The 18,179-nt window shown below is 41.7% G+C and overlaps 1 protein-coding gene across 5 annotated transcripts in view; it reads right to left on the bottom strand.

Moving 5' to 3' along the window:
• Nucleotides 1–18,179, bottom strand: part of SNTG1 (syntrophin gamma 1) — a 1,229,644-nt gene that overhangs the window by 617,324 nt on the left and 594,141 nt on the right. For all 5 annotated transcript variants that reach the window (XM_069731323.1, XM_069731324.1, XM_069731327.1 and 2 more), the window contains one exon: nucleotides 11,276–11,330. In XM_069731323.1, coding sequence (XP_069587424.1) covers nucleotides 11,276–11,302 — 27 coding nt within the window. In that variant the 5' untranslated portion in view covers nucleotides 11,303–11,330. The remainder of the gene's footprint in view (nucleotides 1–11,275; nucleotides 11,331–18,179) is intronic.

Raw genomic sequence — 18,179 nt, 5'->3', positions numbered from 1 at the left:
GTTCCCGGTTAGTTCCAGGGCGCGTCAGAGGGTAAGTATAGCGATATTTTTTATTTTAATTATTTATTTTACACTTAAATATGGATCCCAGGGCCTGAAGGAGAGTTTCCACTCCTTCAGACCCTGGGAACCATTGGAAACCCAATGCACTGCATTGGGTTTCGAGTTTCGGCCGACCCCGACCCCGACTTTTTTATAGGATCGGCCGATTTCACTTGACCCGACTTTTGAAAAAGTCGGGTTTCGTGAAACCCGACCCGATCCTATAAAAGTAAAGGTCGCTCAACCCTACTAATAACAGTGTCTGGCAGTGCCACTCAATACAGCTGTCCTCTTTAAAAAAATTACCTGCAATTATCAGGTTTTCAACCTATCGGAATTTTTTAACTGCAGTGGGGCTACTAGTTTGATTGGGGCCTACTAACAGTGTCTGCCGCTCCAAGGTGTTCTCCTGGTTGCCTTTCCTGAGCTTGTATCTTGAGGCTCTTGTTAAATAGTTGTTAAATGGAACAACTGCATTTGGCCTACTAGTTGGGTTGGGGCCTACTAACGGTGTCTGCCGCTCCTTGCTGTTCTCCTGGTTTCCTGTCCTGAACTTCCATTTTCAGGCTCTCATTAAGTAGTTGTTAATATTACACTGCATTTGGCCTACTAGTTGGGTTGGGGCCTACTAACGGTGTATGCCGCTCCTTGCTGTTCTCCTCATTTCCTGTCCTGAACTTGCATTTTCAGGCTCTCGTTAAGTAGTTGTTATTAGTTAATATTACACAGAATTTGGCCTACTAGTGTGGTTGGGGCCTACTAACGGTGTATGCCGCTCCGTGCTGTTCTCCTGGTTTCCTGTCCTGAAATTCCATTTTCAGGCTCTCGTAAAGTAGTTGTTGAAACAACACTGCATTAGGCCTACAAGTTAGGTCTGGGATGTAGAGACGGTGTCTGCCACTCTAAGGTGTTCTCCAGGTTGCCTCTCCCTAGCTTCTGTCTTCAAGCTCTCGTTAAGTAGTTGTTGAAACAACACTGCATTAGGCCTACAAGTTGGGTCTGGGTTGTAGAGACGGTGTCTGCCGCTCCAAGGTGTTCTCCAGGTTGCCTCTCCCTAGCTTCTATCTTCAAGCTCTCATTAAATAGTTGTTGAAACAACACTGCATTAGGCCTACAAGTTGGGTCTGGGTTGTAGAGACGGTGTCTGCCGCTCCAAGGTGTTCTCCAGGTTTCCTCTCCCTAGCTTCAATCTTCAAGCTCTCGTTAAATAGTTGTTGAAACAACACTGCATTAGGCCTACATTTGGGTCTGGGTTGTAGAGACGGTGTCTGCCGCTCCAAGGTGTTCTCCAGGTTGCCTCTCCCTAGCTTCTATCTTCAAGCTCTCGTTAAATAGTTGTTGAAACAACACTGCATTAGGCCTACATTTGGGTCTGGGTTGTAGAGACGGTGTCTGCCGCTCCAAGGTGTTCTCCAGGTTGCCTCTCCCTAGCTTCTATCTTCAAGCTCTCGTTAAGTAGTTGTTGAAACAACACTGCATTAGGCCTACAAGTTGGGTCTGGGTTCTACAAACGATGTCTTCGGCTCCAAGGTGTTCTCCAGGTTGCCTTTCCCTAGCTTCTATCTTCAGGCTCTCGTTAAATTGGTTTTAATATAACACTGCATTTGGCCTACTTGTTTTGTTGGCCCTACTAACGGTGTCTGCCGCTCCTTGATGTTCTCCTACACTGAACAAACCAATGCCGCCTGTTTACTCCTGTTACCAATTTTGAACTGCATTTAGTCTACTTACTGATTTGGGCCTACTCACTGTGTCAGCCTCTCATTACAGTTGTACTCCACTGAACAAAGCAATGCCCCCTGGTTAGTCCTGTTACCAATTTTGAACTGCATTTAGCCCACTTTATTCTTTGGGCCTATATCTGTGTTTCCTCCTCATCCTGCCAATTGCCCAGTCAGTGATACATGCGTCTGCTGGTACATTGACCCATAATGCTACATTCCCCGTGCACGCTACACAGCAAGAATGTGACCCTGCTGAAAGTCAGGTTCCCCTTCCCGCATACCATACCACCTTACATGGGGACAAAGAGGAAGGTGCAGATGAAAGTGCAGGTTCCTTCATCAGGTGGGGGGGGGGAAAACTCATTGGCAACGTCACTGGCACAGGGCCCCTCATAGTATGCAAAAGTGTCGCTGCCGGTGGGAGGCGTCCCCGCCATGCAAACACACCGCCGTACTTTGAGGGGCCCTGTGCCAGTGCCAATGCCAACGAGTGGGCCCCCCCCTGCTTGCTCAGGATCACAGCACTTGCAAAGTTTAAATACTTACCTCTCCCTGCACCACTGCCGTGACATGGTCCAGATTTCCTGGGCTCACTAAATACTTGAACCAGCCCTACCCCCCACAACTTTAGCCAAATGACCCCCAATTTCCAATGCCTTACTATTATTATAAGGTAAATTAAGATTGACAAGCTTCAGTAACAAGAATGGATGTTTTTGCCATTAAAATGGGCACTGTATGTGTTTTCCTGGCCTCCACTCACTGCCGACTATGCTTCCCCATTGACTTGCATTGGGTTTCGTGTTTCGGTCGATCCCCGACTTTTCGCGATAATCGGCCGATTTCACTCAACTCGACTTTTGAGATAGTTGGGTTTCGCGAAACCCGACTCGACCCTAAAAAACTAAAAGTCGCTCAACCCTAATCGCAACATCAGGGTCGGTGAAAACTGACCTGAATCATGCTCTGACTCTGGAGGATGCTATACCCTTATTCCTCAGCACCGTTAAAAAGTGGCACTGTGGATTAAGTACCCTTAACTGCCGCCGTTAAAAGGTGTATTGGCAGTCATTAAGGGGTTAAGTTAAAAAGAAAATCACAAACCCGTATTTTGATTTATAGATATTAATTAATGAGTCAAATGTGCTGAAGTAATTGGTAAGTATTTTTTCTTTGCTTGATTTGTTTCGACAAACATCACTACAAGCCCTCATAATGACCTTTATAAAATGTACTATCTTATTCAGAATTACCAAACAGGAACAAAGACTTTTTATGCGCTACTGTACAGCAGACTTTTTGAACAATATTATATGATGCCAATTTGGTTATTATTTGCTTGTACGCTTTACTGTAAAATTCTCAATAAAAAGTTAATGAGCTAAACTAGATTTCAGACCATGTTAGAAAAAATACATCATTGCCCAAGTCATCCTCTGTTACATCACAAAGCCACAGTGCCACACAGCACAGATACTGTACCCAGTTAGCTGTCCCTGGGAACAGCTGAATCAGCGCTAGTGTTTGGTCACAAGACTCAGCCACAAGGACATGTGGTAAGAGTCTCTCTAGACCCACTAGCGCATCGTGTTGCACCTACGATGCCTGGACTTCACCTGACTAAGGCTACGTTCACATTAGCGTTGCGCCGCCGTTGCGTCGGCGACGCAGCGGCGACGCAGCGGCGACGCGCCCCTATGTTTAACATAGGGGACGCGTGCGTTGTTTTGGTGGCGTTTTTCACCACGTGCGTCGTTTCCGATGCTAGCGTCGGACGCAAGAAAACGCTACATGTAGCATTTTCTGTGCGTCCGATTTTCGTCAAAAACGACGCACGCGTCGCAAAACGCGCGCGTTTTGGCGTGCGTTTGCGCGCGTTTTTCCGTGCGTCGCCGCTGCGTCGCCGACGCAACGGCGACGCGACGCTAATGTGAACGTAGAATTATAGATTTAGTGCACAGAGTGCGTGCAGCATTGCACTGGCGAAGGCCATTAACCACCCTGACTAGGGAATTATGCGCACTGATTGCGCACAATGTCGCACTGGCGAACGCCACTAGCAGACGCTGGTTATCGTGCTCAGTGCTGGCAATGCACTACTTGGTGCTGTATTTGCTCCAATCACCCAGACTCAGACACAACACAAGGGAAGGGGATAAGTAGGAGCTTGCACCAGTTACATACATGCATCCACACACACCATGATTTCGGATATACTAGCGCACGGCCGTGCGGCTATGCAAACCTTTTATAGTGGCAGTCTTCCAGGACCTTGCTACTGAACCAATCTGAGCAGCTTGAGGACCTGAGCATGTGTCCTCCAACCATCAATGAGAGGTCATCTCAGGGGCATGCTCAGATGCCCAAAAGCAGGACTTAGTCTCAGGAGCGTCTGCTCACCGCTGACTAATGCTGGTTGCTATAGCTGGACCTGGGATGGCAGCAGCAACCAGATGCACAGCATTAGCCTAAGAAAGAAGCTGGGAACTACGTCTCTGCTAAGCAGGATCCCCCTGTGCAGTGGTGGGAACTTGACGCCTAACAAGTAGTGTTGAGCATTCCGATACCGCAAGTATCGGGTATCGGCCGATACTTGCGGTATCGGAATTCCGATACCGAGATCCGATACTTTTGTGGTATCGGGTATTGGTATCGGTTCCATAGGGATGTGTAAAATAAAGAATTAAAATAAAAAATATTGATATATTCACCTCTCCGGCGGCCCCTGGACATCACGCTGGTAACCTGCGAATGACGTCGCGGCTTCTGATTGGTCGCGTGCCGCTCATGTGACCGCCACGCGACCAATCAGAAGCCGCGACGTCATTCTCATTCACTAAACTCCTAATTCTAGGAATTAAGGACCTGCGAATGACGTCGCGGCTTCTGATTGGTCGCGTGGCGGTCACATGAGCGGCACGCGACCAATCAGAAGCCGCGACGTCATTCGCAGGTCCGAAAGGCGCTCATTTTAAACAAAGAAGCCTGCCGGTTACCAGCGTGATGTCCAGGGGCCGCCGGAGAGGTGAGCATATCAATATTTTTTATTTTAATTCTTTATTTTACACATCCCTATGGATCCCAGGGCCTGAAGGAGAGTTTCCTCTCCTTCAGACCCTGGGAACCATCAGAATACCTTCCGATACTTGGTGTCCCATTGACTTGTATTGGTATCGGATATCGGTATCGGCGATATCCGATATTTTTCGGGTATCGGCCGATACTATCCGATACAGATACTTTCAAGTATCGGACGGTATCGCTCAACACTACTAACAAGCATGATTACAAGTTTTGTATTTGTTGTTTACTATATTAATATTTTTTTAGTTCTGTGGACAAGACCTAAAAATTGCATTGCTGTAAATAGTTTTCCCATATCACTTAAAGGAATTAAATGCCATGCAATCAGAAAAAGTAATAGCACAAAAAAATATTTCATAATTTAAAAAATGGATTAGAGCTTTATGTAATTTCTGTGACTTTAAATTTGTTCTGTGAAATAATTTAAGTCATAATTTAAGATTTTTTTGTTTTGCCTTCCAGTGGATGAGGAGAATGCTGATACAGTAGCTATTATTTTTACTGGTATTTCTTGATACAGAAGAAAAATACAACAAATACAACTGGAAACAAGACAAGCGTCAAAAGTGGTGGTATTCTTAGGAAGAGCATCTTTAAATGTGCTATTCAAAGCTTTAAAAATGGTACATGACTTGTTTTGGGCACCTAGAAGAATAGAAGAGAATAATGGTGTGCACTCAGGGCAAAATAAAGGAGGTGCTGGTAAAACGGACCGTGTGGCCCAAAAGTCAAATACCAAAAAATACCACACACTCAAACTTAATATGATGCAGAAGTGTTCAAACAACTTATTGCCATAGCAAAAAAAGTTGCCACAGGGTAATAGGGGCAGTACATGTACAATGAAACCACACGTACTGCTCCTATTACCCTGTGGCAACTTTTTTTGTTATGGCAATAATTTGTTTTGGGCACCGTCAGACTATGTAAGGACAGACCACATGCAAAATAAAGGGGGATGATGACATAAATTTAATCATACATTTCTAGAAGAAATAACAGAGGAGAAGCACAACAAACAATTCCGAGAAACGATGCTTCAGAGCTGTTATTATAAGGAGTGAAAACATTTACTAGAAAAGAAAGAAAATCAAATTCTAGTAATTTTATTGAGGGACAATCTTATTACATTTTTAATATTACATTCTGTTGTCGTCAAATATCTACTGTGCTTTTTACTAACTAGCCATAATGTTTACAATGTCATTAACCCCTCTCTGACCTTAGATTTATTATCCCGTCGAGGTGACCTTGGCCTATCTTACCCTCGACGAGATAGTATGTCTAACGCAATCAGCCGCGCTCACGAGGGGAGAGCAGCCGATCACGGCCCGGTGTCAGCTGATTATCACAGCTGACATCCGGTAGTATGTTCCAGGAGTGGTCACAGATCGCTCCTGGCACATTAACCCCCAGAACACTGCGATCAAACATGATCGCAGCATTTTGGCAGCATAGGGAATCATTGCGAAGGGAGGGGGCTCCCTGGGTTGCTTCTGTGAGACCCTCGGAGCAACGGGATGTGATTGTGTTGCTCCGAGCATCTCCTCCGTCCTCCTCCCTGCATGCCCTGGATCCAAGATGGCTGCGGGGCTCCTTCTGGGTCCTGCAGGAAGGTGGCTTGCAAGCGCCTGCTAAGAGCAGGCACCGGCAAGCCTCCTGCAGTGCCTGTCAGATCGCTGATCTGACACAGTGCATTGCAAAGTGTCAGATCAGCGATCTGACACTCTATCATGATGTCCCACATTGGGACAAAGTAAAAAAGTTAAAAAAAATATTTACATGTGTAAAAAACTAAATCCTAAATAAATAACAAAAATAATATTGTTCCAATAAATACATTTCTTTATGCAAATAAAAAAAAATAAAAGTACACATATTTAGTATTGCCGTGTCCATAATGATCCGACCTACAAAACTGTCCCACTAGTTAACCCCTTCAGTGAAAACCGTAAAAAAAAAACTAGGCAAAAAACAATGCTTTATCATCATACTGCCGAACAAAATGTGGAATAACACGCGATCAAAAAGACGGATATAAATAAGCATTGTACCGCCAAAAACGTCATCTTGTCCTGCAAAAAACGAGCTGCCATACAGCATCATCAGCGAAAAAGTTAAAAAGTTATAGCCCTCAGAATAAAACGATGCAAAAATAATTATTTTTTCTATAAAATAGTTTTTATTGTATAAAAGCGCCGAAACATAAAAAAAATATTAGTGAGGTATCGCTGTAATAGTACTGACCCGAAGAATAAAACTGCTTTATCAATTTTACCAAACGCGGAATGGTATAAACGCCCCCCAAAATAAATTAATGAATTGCTGGTTTTTGTTCATTCTGCCTAACAAAAATCTGAATAAAAAGCGATCAAAAAATGTCAAGTGCCCGAAAATTGCACCAATAAAAATGTCAACTCGTAGCGCAAAAAATCAAGACCTCACATGACTCTGTGGACCAAAGTATGGAAAAATTATAGCTCTCAGAATGTGGAAACGCATAAAATACTTTTTGCGATAAAAAGCGTCATTTAGTGTGTGACAGCAGCCAAACATAAAAACCCGCTATTAAAACCCACTATAAATAGTAAAACAAACCCCTCTTTATCACCCCCTTAGTTAGGGAAAAATAATGAAATAAAAAATGTATTTAAATCCATTTTCCCATTAGGGTTGGCGTTGGGGCTAAAGTTAGGGTTAGGGTTGAGGCTAAAGTTAGGGTTAGGGTTGGGGCTAAAGTTAGGGTTGGGGCTAAAGTTAGGATTAGGGTTGGGGTTAAAGTTAGGGTTGGGGCTAAAGTTAGGGTTAGGGTTGGGGCTAAAGTTAGGGTTGGGGTTAGGGTTTGGATTACATTTACAGCTGGGTTAGGGGTGAGTCAGGGTTAGGGGTATGGTTAGGGCTGGGATTAGGGTTAGGGGTGTTTTGGGGTTAGGCGTGTGGTTAGGGTTGGAATTAGGGTTAGGGGTGTGTTGGGGTCAGGGGTGTGGTTAGGGTTGGGATTAGGTTTAGGGTTGTTTTTGGGTTAGGGATGGAGCTAAAATTGGGAGGTTTAGGTATAAACTTTAGTGAAACACTTGGGGGTTCAAAGTGCTCACCACACATCTAGATAAGTTCCTTGGGGGGTCTAGTTTCCAAAATGGGGTCCCTTGTGGGGGGTTTCTACTGTTTAGGCACATCAGGGGCTCTGCAAACGTAACGTGACGTCCGCAGACAGTTCTATCAAAATCTGCATTCCAAAACACCACTTCTTCCCTTCCGAGCTCTGCCATGCACCCAAACAGTAGTTTTCTCCCACATATGGGGTATCAGCGTACTCAGAACAAATTGCACAGCAACATTTGGGGTGCAATATTTCTCCAGATACCCTTGGGAAAATACAAAATTCAGGGCTAAAAGATCATTTTTGTGGAAAAAATTTGCTTTATAATTTTCACGGCTCTGTGAAGCACTTGGGGGTTCAAAGTGCTCACATATAGCATATAGATAAGTTCCTTGGAGGGGTGTACTTTTCAAAATAGAGTCACTTGTGGGGAGTTTCTACTGTTTAGGTACATCAAGGGCTCTGCAAATGCAATGTGATGTCCGCAGACCATTTTATCAAAGTCTGCATTCCAAAACACACTTCTTCCCTTCCGAGCTCTGCCATGCGCTCAAACAGTAGTTTTCTCCCACATATGGGGTATCAGCGTACTCAAGACAAATTGGACAACAACTTTTTGGGACCAATTCCTCCTGTTACCCTTGGGAAAATACAAAACTGGGGGCTAAACCATCATTTTTGTGGAAAAAAGATTTTTTATTTTCACTGTTCTGCGTTATAAACTTTAGTGAAACACTTGGGGGTTCAAAGTGCTCACCTCACATCTAGATAAGTTCCTTGGGGGGTCTAGTTTCCAAAATGTGGTCACTTGTGGGAGTTTTCTACTGTTTAGGTACATCGGGGTTCTGCAAACGCAACGTGACGCCCACAGACCATTCCATCAAAGTCTACATTCCAAAACACCGCTTCTTCCCTTCCGAGCTCTGCCATGCACCCAAACAGTAGTTTTCTCCTATATATGGGGTATCACCATCCTCAGGACAAATTGCACAACAAATTTTGGGGTCCAATTTCTCCAGATACCCTTGGGAAAATACAAAATTGGAGGCTAAAAGATCATTTTTGTGAAAACATTTGTTTTATAATTTTCACGGCTCTACATTATAAACTTTTGTGAAGCACTTGGGGGTTCAAAGTGCTCACCACACATCTAGATAAGTTCCTAATGGAGTCTACTTTCCAAAATGGGGTCACGTTTGGGGGGTTTCCACTGTTTAGGCACATCAGGGGCTCTCCAAACGAGACATGGCGTCCCGCCTTAATTCCAGCTGCTGGTCCGGTCGGATGGGTGTCTCTGGTCCGTGGCTGAAGATCAGAAGAGGAAGTCTTGGAATGAAGATGGGAGGTGCCGCAGCGGACCAGAGACACCCATCCGACCGGACCAGCAGCGGGACCGCCCCTGGGTGAGTATAATCTAACGTCTTTTATCCTCTTTCAGGTAACATCGGGGGCTTATCTACAGCATTACAGAATGCTGTAGATAAGCCCCTGATGCCGGTGGGCTTACCTCACCCGCGATTTTCAGGGTGACAGGTTCCTTTTAACTACATAAGGTGCACATCACATTATCTTTTGATTTTTTGCCCTTGGCACACAGCATATGTGGCATGTAGGTATATGACCTACATCATTCCACCCTATTTTGATCGTCTTCAGCCCGAACATTGTGTGGTTTTTATTTATATTCATTCACTTTTTAATTGCATTATGGATTAATTTTTTATTCAGCACTCACATAATTTGTATTGATTTCATATATGTATATATATATATATATATATATGTATATATATATACATATATATATTTCTTTGTCGCATGTTTACATTTTTTTGCACATTGGTTTTTTCTCACATGGCTGTGTACTTATAGATGTATCTTTTTGAGGGTATATTGTGCTTTCTATTCCAAGTCTTACATGAATGTTGGAGTTTTTTTTACCTTTGTCCGTCCTGCTATTATTACTTTACTGTTAAAATATATATTTTTTTAATTGTTCCAAGTACAGTCACATTATGTAGTGCCATTTGCCAAAATAAATAAAGGCATTTTTATATATATTTTTACATGTTTTGGTCTTAATTAATTATTATATGGTATATAAATATATCATATTTGATCTTGATCTGATTTCCAATCCAGGTGTTTTTTTCGGTTTACAGGCTGAATAGCATGAAGAAAATGTTTTATTGGCACATAAAACATCCGATTATGCTGCAGAGTAGGTGCCAGTCTGCCTGTCAACAGTCTGTATTATGAATATCTAATCAGAGCACCACAAGAAGACCCCCCACAGGCCGCCCCGGAGCACGAGCATATCATTAAAGGTACCGTCACACATAATAATATCGTTAACGATATCGTTGCTTTTTGTGACGTAGCAACGATATCATTAAGGAAATCGTTATGTGTGACAGCGACCAACGATCAGGCCCCTGCTGGGAGATCGTTGGTCGCTGAGGAAAGTCCAGAACTTTATTTCGTCGCTGGACTTCCCGCTGACATCACTGGATCGGCTTGTGTGACACCGATCCAGCGATGTCTTCACTGGTAACCAGGGTAAACATCGGGTTACTAAGCGCAGGGCCGCACTTAGTAACCCGATGTTTACCCTGGTTACCAGCGTAAACGTTAAAAAAACAAACACTACATACTTACCTTCAGCTGTCTGTCCCCGGCGCTCTGCTTCTCTGCACTCCTCCTGCATCCTGTGTCAGCGCCGGTCAGCCGGAAAGCAGAGCGGTGATGTCACCGCTTTGCTTTCCGGCCGCTGTGCTTACACAGGGCAGAGAAGCAGAGCGCCGAGGGACAGACAGCGGAAGGTAAGTATGTAGTGTTTGTTTTTTTAACGTTTACGCTGGTAACCAGGGTAAACATCGGGTTACTAAGCGCGGCCCTGCGCTTAGTAACCCGATGTTTACCCTGGTTACCGGGGACCTCGGGATCGTTGGTCGCTGGAGAGCTGTCTGTGTGACAGCTCTCCAGCGACCAAATAGCGATGCTGCAGCGATCGACATCGTTGTCGGTATCGCTGCAGCGTCGCTTAGTGTGACGGTACCTTAACTCAAAACTGAAAATAAAGATTAAACAACAACCACAAGATGGATTTCATCAACCAAGGTATCATTTTAATCAGAATTGCGGCCCCGACCTGACACTGTGTGTAAGTTACTGAGCACAATCCTACTGACAGGTTCCCTTTAATGGTTAAATTACTGAAACACAAAACACCTGCATACAGTACGTGATTTTAGCATTCCAATGAAGGCAATCAAAAAGAACTTGTCTCCTGTAATTTTTAAAGGTGTAATAACTTACTGCTCACCTCATCACATGTGGTCCGGAAATCCATATGCCGTAGCACAGAAAGGAGTATTTGTCTAAAAAAAATAAAACAAAAAGAATTACTATCTCACATTTATATTTTCAGAAAACATCAACAGTCATTAACAATGAAGAGAGTTACCCCTAGTATGCGTGACATCAGAAATCTTCATATTAACGTATCGGGGGCCTTTTAGACCCCCATGCAAATCATATGGAAAAAACGCACTTATATAACTTTTACAAGTTTATTTTAAAACTGCTAAATAAAATATGATTTGTAAACAAAATGTTAATTATAATTTTTCACCGAAAACGCCCCCCCCCCCCCAATTTTTTTTTTCAAAATTTCACACAAACATATGAAAAAATGCACAAAAATGCATAGAAATCTATACAAAACTAGCTGCAGCTACATTTCTATTATGTTTCTTTTCTATTATATTGGTCTTCCAAACAATTTTGACAAGTTATTTTTTTGGAAGAATGTTCTTTGCAGACATTTTCCTTACAAATTGAACAAAATCTCTGTTTTCCTATCTATGTTTCTTGGACACATGAAACAGCGCTTTCTTTTTCTTTCTCCTGGCCCTGGAATCATCTGAAACTGTACGCCACACTGTTCCATTGCTTCTTTAGTTTGCTTTAGCAAGCCTTTAACGTTGCTTCGCTGTATCATGTGAAGCATTACAAGTTCATGACAAAGGTCCTTCAAAAATAGGCGTCTCCTGTCCTTCCTCCATGCATGGAATTCTGGATGAGTTTCTGTATAAGTGATGAATGAATTTAGGGCTGCTACATCAAGCATATTTGAAAAAAGTACTGCAGGCCATCGTTTTGTTTGCCTCTTGCATGAATATTCTCCCACCATCTCATCCATTTTGTCTATACCTCCTTTTGATTTATTGTAATGCAGGATGATTTCTGGTTTTAATCTTCTGTCATTGCTGTCAATACTGCAATTGCGATGCATGGTACTGAGTAAAATCATTGATTTCTCCTTCTTCGCTTTGTAAGATACCAAAGTCGCTTTGTTATTGAATCCAAAGACACTCTCATAAAGTGCTCGCTGACGATTGTGTTTCAGTGCTTCTGGAATTACTCGTCGGTTTGGCTTGATAGTACCAACGAGTGTAATAGCTTTTTGAAGCAGAAAATTGCCTAGTTCAACATTGGTGAAATAATTGTCCATGGTAATGTTTCTACCTGAATTGAATATTGGAACAGCAAGAGTTTTGACAATTTCAGACCCCAGATCCTTCTGTACTGGTGCACCAATCTCTTTGCCACAGTAGATTTCGCCATTTATGCCATAATAATTTGCAGAATCACACATCCAGAAGATTTTGATTCCATATTTGGCTGGCTTGCTGGGTATGTATTGTATGAACTTGCAAGTGTCCTCTGAACGGTACAAGTTGCTCATCTACTGTAACATTAGTACTAGGATTGTAAAGTTTGGTGCAATTTTTGATAAATATGTTCCAGATATAGCTGATAGGGGCTAATTTGTCTGTTTCAAACCTCAATGCACATATTCGCTTATCATCAAATCGATTGTGTCTTCTAATTTCCTCATATCTGTCCACTGACATTGTCGCCTTATAGTGTGGATCAGAAAGTGGGTCCAGAAATAATTCTCGTATTGGAACATCATACAATTTTTGACTCCCTGCCAGCAGTAAAAGTCCAATGTATGCATATAGTTCCTCTTTTGAGATATCTTTCCAGGACTTATTTTTTGCAGAAGCGATACGTCTTCCTTTTAGGTTTGAACATAAAAGGACCTCATCTGCAATATTGTCAGAAAAAAAGTACAGAATACGTCTTTAGGGGAAAAGTAACTGGGACTTCCCACAACTCCTTGAGCCTGTCTCACAATATTATGGATTTCAGTACATCCGACTAATGTAGGACTACTGTCCCAAAAAACATTTGTTTTGGATGTTCTACTTATCACTTCTTGAGGATCCACTGTATTCACTTATTTATCATCAGAAGAAGAATCACTTGAGGATGTTTGATTCTCTGGTGGCAGGTACTCGTCATCGGACAAAGATAGATAGATCCCTTCAAAAATCACATGACATCCTCATATGGCATTATCCACACCCTGGCCCCTCCACCAGCATTGCTGAGTACAAATAAACTGACTTGAGACACAAACACTACTGAGAACATGATAAAAAATACATGGGGGCCTAAAAGGCCCCCAATCCGTACAGATGTGGTTTTCACCAAAAAAGCATTGTTAGACCGTAATGCCTATGAAAAAAATTATATGAACAACTGGATATTACCAACAACGACATACTTGAGGATTACCTGGAGTTTCAAAATTCTAACTTAAGTAAAAACTTATACTATCTAGTGGTTGCCTTCATATCTTTTCTTTTGAAATTTAAAGGTTGAAGGTTTTGTTTTTGGGTTGTTAGCATACGTGAAGCATACGTGAAGAAATCTTTTGATGTTCAAATTCGTCAGCCATATTTAAAAAAAAATGTGATTTTCAGCACATTGATTTGTGGTAAATCTAAAGTACCATAAAGCCACCAATTGACCTCAAAAGATGTGACTCTGAGGTCTCCTAGAACTGTATCCAAACCCTTTCAAGCTATTAAATAGAAACACAGACTTATCAATTTCAACGTGACAACAACACATATGGCTATGGGTAAATGGATGGTAGCTGATTGCAACAAATGGCCTTTTTCTCAAACTAATCTTTACAGCTGTTCTTTCAAGCACCATCTGTACACTTTCTTCAGCATTACATAGCTTTCAATCTCTATCCTTAAACTGTGAGCTGTGATGTCCTCTTACTATCCAGATTCACCACAAAATGTCTGCTGAATTCCCTGCTTTTGCATTTATATAGGCTCTAATAGTCACTCTTTGTTGACTGTGTTATATCATGCGATGTTGATTTTGTGTGATCCTTCTCAGGCTGATGAAGTCTTCTGCAATGGGTAAAATGTCAAATGCCATTTTAGGCAAATTTACCAGGTTAAAGGAATTCCAAAAAAATTGTCAATAATTTGACTTCCATTGAATTGGTTTGGTCATCTACAAATGTTAATGTTTATTTATCTATAAGTTAATGACCAAGTGATATTTTGGTTTATCTTTTTTAATAAATTTTCTAAAATTTCTACATTTTTGCATTTTTTCAGTCAAGATAGGGTGCAGAGTGTACATTAATAAGAAAAGAACTGAACTTTTTTAAATTTACCAAATGGCTGCAATGAAACAAAGAGTGAATATTTTAAAGGGATCTGAATGCTTTCCGTACCCACTGTATATGCCATATCTTTCAGACTATAAGACACACTTTTTTTCTTCCCAAAATTTGGTGGAAAATGGGAGTGTGTCTTATAGTCCTGCTGTACCTGCTGTGGCTTTGGATGGTGGGTGGGGGGTGGCAGCAGCGGAGCAGTGGTTCACAGGAGGCAGGAGCCGGCTGCTGCAGCTAACGCTGGACAGCAGTGAATATTCATTTCTCTTTAATAGTGGGCACACTTTTTTTTAGCTACAGCTGCTTGCTTCCTGCAGCTGCTGGGCTTTAAAGTGTGCCTGCTACTTAAGAGAATGAATATTCACTGTACTCCATGCCCATGGAAGTGAAGGGCAGTGAATATTCATACCCTTTAGTAGCAAGCCCAGCAGCTGCAGGATGCCGGTGGCTGAGACTACTGTGCCCGCTATTAAATATCAATGTGTATTCACTGCTCCACACACCTATAGTCCTGGGCATGGGGAGCAGTTAGTTTTCCGGCAGCTATCCTCTGCTTGTATGGCATCACTGCCATGTGCTGCTTATAAGCATAAATCAGCTGCTGGCATCAGAACAGGACACTGAGGGAGCGCAGGGAAGGTAAGTAGAATGGTTTATTTTTTATGTTTTTTTTTTCTGATGGGGGCCATATATACCAGTCCTGGGAGTGGGGCATTAACCCCTTCATGACCTTGGGATTTTTCGTTTTTCCATGTTCGTTTTTCACTCCCCTCCTTCCCAGAGCCATAACTTTTTTATTTTTCCGTCAATTTGGCCATGTGAGGGCTTATTTTTTGCGAGACGAGTTGTACTTTTGAATGAGATCATTGGTTTTAGCATGTCATGTACTAGAAAACGGGAAAAAAATTCCAAGTGCGGTGAAATTGCAAAAAAAGTGCAATCCCACACTTGTTTTTTGTTTGGCTTTTTTGCTAGGTTCACTAAATGCTAAAACTGACCTGCCATTATGATTCTCCAGGTCAGTACGAGTTCATAGACACCTAACATGACTAGGTTATTTTTTATCTAAGTGGTGAAAAAAAATTCCAAACTTTGTTAAAAAAAAACAAAATTGCACCATTTTCGATACCTGTAGCGTCTCCATTTTTCATGATCTGGGGTTGGGTGAGGGCTTATTTTTTGCGTGCCGAGATGATGTTTTTAATGATAGCATTTTGGTTCAGATACGTTCTTTTGATCGCCCGTTATTGCATTTTAATGCAATGTCGTGGCGACCTAAAAAACATAATTCTGTTATTGCCGTTTAGCAATCAGGTTAATGCTTTTTTTTAATTGATAGATCGGGCGATTCTGAATGCGGTGATACCAAATATGTGTAGATTTGATTTTTTTTTATTGATTTATTTTGATTGGGGCGAAAGGGGGGTGATTTAAACTTATATTTTTTTTTATTTTTTTCACATTTTTTTAACTTTTTTTTTTACTTTTGCCATGCTTCAATAGCCTCCATGGGAGGCTAGAAGCAGGCACAGCACGATCGCCTCTGCTACATAGCAGCGATCTGCTGATCGCTGCTATGTAGCAGAAATGGAGGTGTGCAGTGAGCGCCGACCACAGGGTGGCGCTCACAGCCACCGGTGATCAGTAACCATAGAGGTCTCTAGGACCTCTATGGTTACCATCCTAACGCATCGCCGACGCCTGGTCATGTGACGGGGTCGGCGATGACGTCATTTCCGGCCGCCCAGCCGGAAGCGGTAGTTAAACTAGTTAATAGGTGCGGGCAGATCGTGATTCTGCCCGCGCCTATTATGGGCACATGTCAGCTGTTCAAAACAGCTGACATGTCCCGGCTTTGATGCGGACTCACCGCAGAGCCCTGCATCAAAGCAGGGGATCTGACCTCGGACGTACTATCCCGTTCGAGGTCAGAAAGGGGTTAATACCAGGATAAGGATGAGAGGACCATGCATATCAGTATAGTGATGAGGGGGCCATGCATACCAGGATAGGGATGAGGGGACCATATATACCAGAATAGGGGATATTAGTACAGAATTGACCACATTTTTTGCTTCATTTTTTTTCTTTATTCCTCCTCTAAAACTTAGGTGTGTCTTATGGTCTGAAAAATACAGTGTATTGAAAAACATACAGAAAAAGTCTAAAGCTAACATCTCAGGAGACTTCTAATATTTGTATGCATTATTGTATGCATTATTGCTGTCCATTTCACACAACTGTCAAATGGAAATATTTATTGTGCCAAAAGCTCAAGAAAATGATTGAAAAATATTTAGAATTGAGAGTCCTCAGTGGTTGATACCTTTTAATGGCTAACTGAAAAGATGGTAACAACTTGCAAGCTTTCGAGACTGCATACGTCTCTTCATCAGGCAAAGACTAAAACAAATTCTGAAAAATCACATATTTATGCACAACATAGTATAAAAAAAGGGAATAACTATGGATAAGCCAGGTGACAATGATTGTATCCCACCAGGAACATGCAATGAAAACTTCTAAACTTTATTTTTAGAAAATATCCCATTATTTTGTTCAGACTGGTTAGATCATGCTTTGGCAAAAATCTAAAAATCTTAAAGTGAACTAAAGATATTTTAATCTGCAGTCTTACAGTCTAGAAATCCTAAATACTTAACGGCTAAAATCCCTAATATGATCTTAAACTACTTATTCCTAATGAATTATTAGGCTCCAAACATGGTAGAAAAAATAGAAAACGTAAGTCAGTACCCAATCTTAATGTGATTTCAGAAGAGGTTTGAGCCTACCACATCATAACATTCAGCATTAAACACCTAATTATTAGGGATGTTCAAATATTTATATCAGGACATATTATAGCTGCACAATATTACTGATCTGTCACTGCTGCTGGCACCTCCTCTAATTCTTTTCACCTTTATCAATTGAATCATCAAATTATTCACATACTACTACACTCATTGTCTTCACAGTTGCAACTGTACAACATATTACTATGTGAAGTATTTTTACAATGTTTTAGATCATTTTCTTTGTGTCTTTATAGCTTAGCTATGAGCTCTGTCAAACTCTCGCTAATTTAAATCACCCTGAAATGGCCGCTGCATTCCCTACTTAGGTTTTCATACAGGCTGTGGTAGAAACTTAAATGACTGCATTATGGTGATAGCTGCAAGGCAATATTGGGATATCCATGAATTTGTGCCAGAAATCATGTCAATCTTCTGTGGCTGATGCAATCTTCTGCAACGTGTAAAATGTAAGCTGGCATTTTGTTGGTGATTTGCGCAAACCGAATCTCAAATCATATATTATTTAAATGTTTCCGGATCTGCAGATTTCTTATCATTTTATGTGATTCACATCAAAATGATTTGCTTATCTTTACTAATTAGCTAAATAAATCTTAAAATCTTGAGTTTAAAATATTATGAAAATCCTTTTAGCTACAATCAAATATCTGACGTCTGTGGTTGGGGAAAACACAAACATCTGTAACAAGATGCAGGAGTTTACAGGTTTGAGAAAATATGCCAGGCTCATACAATAAAATTAACACAAATAATTAATTTAGTGTAGTTTGTACACATAGAAGAGGATTCTTTACTGTTAGGGCAGTGAGAATCTGGAATTGCTTGCCTGAGGAGTTGGTGATGGCGAA

The sequence above is a fragment of the Ranitomeya imitator genome, chromosome 6, assembly GCF_032444005.1.
Source record: "Ranitomeya imitator isolate aRanImi1 chromosome 6, aRanImi1.pri, whole genome shotgun sequence".
NCBI lineage: Eukaryota > Metazoa > Chordata > Amphibia > Anura > Dendrobatidae > Ranitomeya > Ranitomeya imitator.
The sequence above is the reverse complement of the archived record's forward strand: the minus strand, read 5'-3'. Positions and strand labels throughout refer to the sequence as shown.